Genomic DNA, 7,220 nt, shown 5'->3' on the forward strand with positions numbered 1-7,220 from the left:
TTATGTGAAAACATACTTTGAATATTATTTTAGGCGAATTACTCGGAACTATAATATGTGTTCCGAGGCGAATTACAAGACCATAGAGTATGACAGTTCAGACAATTTGCGCACAAAGTTGACTTTTCACGTACATGTCAAGTGTACGTCATAAATATTAAACTTCAACTGCTCCCGACAGATATTTGACATTAATTAGTAAAGTACGTTGGCATCTATGCCGCTTCATCAAGGTCTTTCTTTTATTTATATTTAATGAAAAAATTACCTTATCGACCATGAAAGTAACTTCGTGACCAAAACGACCATCCATTCAGAACCGTGAACGTCAGTGAGTTTCCTTTTCATTTGTTGTCTTAATCAACAATGTTAGTTTAGTGGATTAAAAAAAATAGTATTTATATTCCCATAAATCGCAATGACAGTGCTCAACAAGCAGAATGAGGCTGATGCCGATAAAGCCCTGTTGTTGATGAAGGTACTGAGCGCCGCTTTTTATGCTCTCGCTTCGTTTATGATAACGGTTGTCAATAAAACCGTTTTAACTACGTATGCCTTTCCGTCATACCAAGTACTGGGCCTCGGGCAGATGGTGGCGACCATTCTCGTGCTCTGGAGCGGCCGTTACATTAGAATCGTGCAATTTCCGCTACTGGACGGCAATGTGGCGCGTCGGATTTGGCCCTTGCCCGTTATCTACTTGGGAAACATGGCAACCGGCCTCGGCGGCACGAAGGAGCTCAGCTTGCCGATGTTCACGGCTCTGCGACGGTTCAGCATCCTGATGACCATGATTGGTGAGAGATTTGTACTAGGAATACGAGCCTCTTGGCAAGTACAGGCCAGTGTCATGGCAATGGTTGGTGGAGCTTTACTTGCGGCTGCTGATGACGTTACATTTTCATGGTCAGGTTACACCTTAGTTCTGCTGAATGATGGGTTCACTGCTGCCAATGGAGTATACATGAAGAAGAAACTTGATTCAAAAGAACTTGGCAAGTATGGTCTTATGTATTACAATGCTCTTTTTATGATAGTACCAGCAGCCCTGGTGGCCTGGCAAACAGGGGATCTAGAGCGCTCTACAGAATATCCTCACTGGAATGACAAGCTCTTCTTAATTCAGTTCCTCATGTCTTGTATTATGGGTTTTGTGCTCTCCTACAGCGTTATGTTGTGTACCCAGTATAACAGTGCCTTAACAACGACGATCATTGGATGCCTCAAGAATATCTTAGTTACTTATTTAGGTATGATAATAGGAGGTGACTATGTCTACTCTTGGCTGAATTTTGTAGGCTTAAATATAAGTGTGCTTGCAAGTCTTTTGTATACTTTTGTAACATTTAAACGTAAGCCAATAACGCACATGCTTCTCAATGAAGCAAATGCTAAAGTAGACACAGTATAGCCTATAGCGATATCATTAAATAATGTAGGTCAACCAAATGCTCTATATTTTTTGTATAGCATTAAGGGTTGCTACCAAAGATAGTTCTGTCAGTGATATGTTGTTGACATTTGGAAATGAGCAAAATGATACTGAAATTTATTAACTATATAATGGACTGTAATTTTTGAAATAGGAAATAGGAGACTACTTAAAATTACGGATAGTGAGAACCCTAACTTTAAGGATTTTGTCTTACAAAATGCACAAAGATATAAGTCAATTTTTCATAATTTATTTCAGTTAATGTCTAGTTGTCAATATATGTAGTATATGAAATGTTTTCAATATATGTTTTTATCTTTCAATAAAAATATTACTATTTTTTTCAAGAATTCCATCATATTAAATTTTTCTTTTGTCATGGTTAAATGATCATCAAAATCGTATCAAGAATGCCTTGTATGTTATGTGTCTTAATATACTACACTTTAAGTTATTGTGTAATTTTGATACTTTACAATTAAGTAGTTTACAGTTAATCATTATAGCAGAAGATTAATATTGAAGCTTAAGTTAGTTAAAAAGACATTAAAAACTTTCATATAACACTCATAATCAAAGCCATCCGTCAAGATCCTTATTGATCAAAAGCCTTGAATATCAGGTCAAATTTCAGCTTAGAATAATAAATACTTTGTATCATACTCTTTGTCTTAGAACCTTAGAAGACTAGCTACTTTTCACATTGGTAGTCGACAATTTAGCTGCTTTCCAGAAACCAGATGCAGCAATAAATATTACACTCACACATTTGAGTGCTGCTTTCAGTTACTTTTGCTCGATGCAGCAACTGGACTCAAAAATGTGATGAAGCATTAGTTGTCAAAAACACAATTTTTATTATGTTAATGCAACCGCTGCGACCGAACACAGCTAGTTGCCAAAATGGGAGGCAGTATTGATGCAATCGGCCAATGTTGAAACTGGCTAGTCTGCTATGGTTGCTAAGTTTTGTTGGTCTTGTTATTCATAATATGTCCACTTTTATTCAATACATTTGGGATATTTTATTAAAATCATTGTATTTTGAAGTGTCTACCAAATATTTTTCGAATTGTTATAAGTATTGTTTTGAATATCTTTTGCAAAAATTTTAGTTTAGAAATTTGCTGTATATAGTAATAGCTGACTTTAGTCATATTCAAATTATACTATAAATGTATGTAGAATAAATATATGTAGTAACTTCTGCCACCAACATTAAAATCACTATCTAATTGTGATAATTAACATAAGAGCTAATTTACATTTATACAGTACTTCTAATAGATTTTACAGAAGGTTTTCTTTGCCATATTTACCATTATAAAAAATATGACACTTGAAAAAAATATATTAATTTTTGGGCGCCAGATATCTTTGAACACCTTTATAAAATATGGTTAAAAAACTAAAAACCACGCTAATATTTCGCAAGGAAAATCGTACAACATGACGATCCTGATGACTACTAAAAGACAAAATTATTAAAATCGAGTACCTACTGTCATCGGTTCTTCATAAGTTTTCAAAATTTGGAATTAATCGAACCATTCAAAGTGGGTAAAAACCAAATTCAAAGATTCCGTTACATACCCAGATACATACATACAGGTCAAACTAATAAAAGCGTGGTAAAAAGATGCACGGTGGCGATACATGCATCTCTGCTTTGTAAATCTAAATCGAAATGGGGTCAAACTGATCACCCCACAACTAAATACAAAAAATATATAATCGTTTTAAATACAAGATTCTGTTGACCAGATTGTCGAATTTACTAAGTTTTTGGAGATGTGTTTTTCATTAAGATAATTATTAATGAATTTTTACAATGCAATGATGACAAAATTGGTGTACAGCATGTCCTTGCTAAAAGAAATAACTGACTATTCCGTTTCGTGTTATTAAGCAGAGGAAATATACGACATAATGAAGAGTTCACTTTCTCTATATTAACGAAATCCATCAAAACATTCGTAATCATTGAATGTAGTGTAAGTTGTACTTAAACGCCGCAGCACTTAAAGACAACTTACACATTCTAGTCTACTCTAGATTTGCATGTTTTTTATTCTAATAATCCACTTCTGGAACTCGTATCTCCGAGCATGTGCCTTATGAAGTTATCAACACCAACTTATGCTCAACATTACAACTAGCTATAGTAATCAATTCAAGTTTGAAACTTCTATAACTTCAGTTAGCTACGAAAAATAACATAGAAATTTAAATAATTACGTGACAAAATTCTTTATAGCCTAATAATCGGAACTATTTTCATTAAACAGGTATTATGTACCCTGGATCTAAACTATGTACATAATCCATACTGCCATTACACATTTACTAGTATTACTGTTCATTAAGTAATCATTTTTCAATATAGCATTGCTAGCTGTGTGGTACCTTTTAGTACTGTAGATAGTTATATACTTTATATATAAAGTACAGAAAACCCCAAAAAAAATAGTATTTACCTATATAGCATAATTCGATTTTATTTGTCATATCTATTTCACATCTGTAATAGTCCTTAATAAATCGCCCGGCAAAGGGTTTTCTTAAAAGATAGCGCTGTTTTTATCTAACATTTTCAACAATATTGGGTAGGTCAAGTTATATCTATTGCATAACAATTTTAATTGTGAATAACATTTAATTAAACATTTATTCTCATTATAGAAGCTTCGTATTAGTAGCATTCTCGTACCGCATTTATAATTTATCGTAGTTTGTCACATTTTACATAAAAGTACAAATAACTGTATAATTAAGTGATAGTAGCCAGCAATATTATGCCTTTAAAATATTCTTTGACGTAACTAGATGATTGTCAGGTGAGCCCTCTTAAACTCTGAAGGAGTCTTTAGCAAATACAGTCCTTTTTGAAGGTGGTAGAACCTTTTGGGGTTCGACTCCGTAAGCAACACCGCCACAGCTATCTCTGCCTAATAATGGTAATATTGATGGATGCTATGTTCCATTCTGAAGGGTGTGGTAAGGGAGATGCTTATCCTAATCCTCAGGGCAAGAAACGCATCAGTGGCCATCTAGGCACTAGTGGTAGGCATCTAATCTTACCTGGAGATCCTAGTTACGTCAATAGAAATATTAGAATTAATGTATCCATTAAGAATTTATACTTGTATGTGTGATATAAAGTAGGTTACTATATGGGTCTGCAATTATCTTAATTTAAGTAATCATATCGTAAATTTATAATCGTTCGTCACCCTTATTTCCAAGAAATATGTAGTTATTGTATAAATGTTAATTTTATTATTTATACTTTACATTTATTGGTGCAACTTTAAATTACTTAATTAATTACTGAAGTAATTTAAATTTCAATTTCAATTAATAAACTTAATTGAAATTTAAATTACTTCGATATATTATATTTCCATTGCGTCTTTCGATGTATTGACATATTTTCTATTCAATACTTTAATTCATCGTCTCTTGTGTAGATTACCATAGTATTTATACAAGTGAGCCCAAAACAATATCATGTAATATTACAATATAAATGTAAATTAGTGACTAACAAATCGAATCCAATAATGCATCTATTATTTATTAGATAATTATTTGAAATCATGTTCTCCTTTTCGCTTTACGCGTTCTTTGTGATACATAAAATTGTAATATTCTAGCAAAAAAGAAATAATAACAATGCTGTATTCTTTCTATCACACAACGACAAATGATTTTGTATTTCGAAGAAATAAAAAAAATATCTCAACTAGTCTCAATTAACTTGTCGATTGGAGGAGTTATGTCTCATATCCCCAATAATCTATAATTATGTACTTAAGTCCATGAAGTTTTAGAGGACGACAAACCTCTGAATACATACGGCTGGGTGAATTCCTTCCCCGTAAACGAACATTCGAATCTTTCAATTTTACGGGTAAACCTCAAGTGCGCAATATATAATTATATTTACATTTTATAAAGATCAAACACTAATAATATTTTGATTATTCCTCTTTATACTTGGATATGCTATTATCGTATTCATCTCAGAGCCTGGGTAGACGCTTGCAAAACATGTTTTATTGTACAGATACATAGTAATTTTAAAATGTTATAAAATGCTGTACATTTCACGCATGACGATTTATTGATATGGAATTTAAGACAACAGTTTATAAACTATCGTGTACCTGTTATCAAATCTTGATACAAACTTACATGCTATTAAGGTTTATATTATCATTATTAAAGGTTGCGCTAATACCGACAAAAGATATGTACTCGGCGAAGTGAGGCTCAATTAAAATGCTTTTAAAATTTTCATCTGTTATTGCCGATATTGATCATTGCACACACACTGTGGCGTATTTACACGTTTGCCGCCAGTAGACTATTTAAATTTTGCCGCCCCGTCCGACCTCGACAATTTAAAACCCTACATCAGAGCTGTTCAGAGTGGTCCAGACCAAATATAAAAGTGGACCAAATCAAAACTCATTATATAGATGGAAGGACCGTAAAACCAAATACCAACAATAATATTATGAATGATGTCAATAATTGGTTATCTATATAATTCTTGTTATAAAATGTGATTTATTTTATAATTTTGTTTGTACGCCAAATGAAAACCAATAACTAGATATTATAAAAATATTTTGTTTTTAAAGGTGCTAAATTACGTAATGTAGGTACATACTTCGCGGCTTTTTACTTTTCTTATAAAGGTTCCTACAAGGTTCCTACACATTCTGTAGCGCTATGGTCCCATTAATTTTTTTATGAATTACTACGTAGAACTCATTTAATAGTTGGCGTAATGTTATATTATATACATTTCGATTAAGATTTTTCAAATATTTTACACTTAGCTGTTAATGTAGTTATGGTAATTACTTTTAATAGTCCGATTCATATCGACGGTAAAATGAAATATGATTAGAATTTTAGCGATAAAAAGATAAGCTGGATTAATAATATTAGTAGGTACCTATCTAATTTATAACGATTAAAGTTGCACACGGAAATAAATAGATATCAAAGCCGTTCCAGTCACACATAAAAAGTTAAACCATGAAGTATTTACCGAAACTAATGTATGTATGTAATAAAAAAGAAAAAATCGAGACTAATTGATTTACCTAAGTAATTATGTTTTAAATATAAATAAAAAATAATCAGCTTGTCTTTGAAAAGTAATACTTCAAAAATATAATTTTATTATAAGCCAACTTCGATACAAATTTGATTAGTCTGATTATTAATTAATTACATACTTACAAATGAATGGTATAATAAAGCGGTTAATTAAAAAGTGGATAAAAATCGGGCTCAAAGATTCCGTTACTGTTACATACATACATACAAACGTACAACCCAAGCTAATAAAAGCGTGTTAAAAATAGGTTCTACATTTGTATGATACTTTTTGCTTTATCTAAAGTACGCTAGAAGCTATTATTTGCCGACAATATTGTCGGAAATAGGTTTATTTATATACATACGTATTGTATACAATTATGGTGGATAAATTCATATCCATATTTATATACATCTAGCTTTTAATTTTGATCAAATTGTGTATTTAGAATAAAAGATAATATTATATCAATGTCTACAGTTTCATATTGGTATGATATTAGCTCGAATTCCACATTATTTAATGTTGTCTGTACTATATGTTAAGGATAAATGTATTAGTTAATAATTGTCGTTGTTCGTAGGTGAATTGTAATTGCTATTATTATTTAAATTATAAAAATATAATGTAGTAGGATGATAGAACTAAAACAGAAATACGACTATA

The 7,220-nt window shown here is 31.7% G+C and overlaps 1 protein-coding gene across 1 annotated transcript; it reads left to right on the forward strand.

Moving 5' to 3' along the window:
* The first annotated feature begins 162 nt into the window (after positions 1 to 162).
* On the forward strand, positions 163 to 3,840 carry frc (UDP-sugar transporter UST74c fringe connection). The gene has a single exon (XM_073074854.1). It carries the CDS (start codon positions 419 to 421, stop codon positions 1,409 to 1,411), a length of 993 nt encoding a protein of 330 aa, XP_072930955.1. The 5' UTR covers positions 163 to 418; the 3' UTR covers positions 1,412 to 3,840.
* Positions 3,841 to 7,220: the final 3,380 nt, after the last annotated feature.

The sequence above is a fragment of the Epargyreus clarus genome, unplaced genomic scaffold (assembly GCF_041222505.1).
Source record: "Epargyreus clarus isolate Ecla_fem2 unplaced genomic scaffold, WU_Ecla_fem_2.2 ptg000007l, whole genome shotgun sequence".
In the NCBI taxonomy this organism is placed as follows: domain Eukaryota; kingdom Metazoa; phylum Arthropoda; class Insecta; order Lepidoptera; family Hesperiidae; genus Epargyreus; species Epargyreus clarus.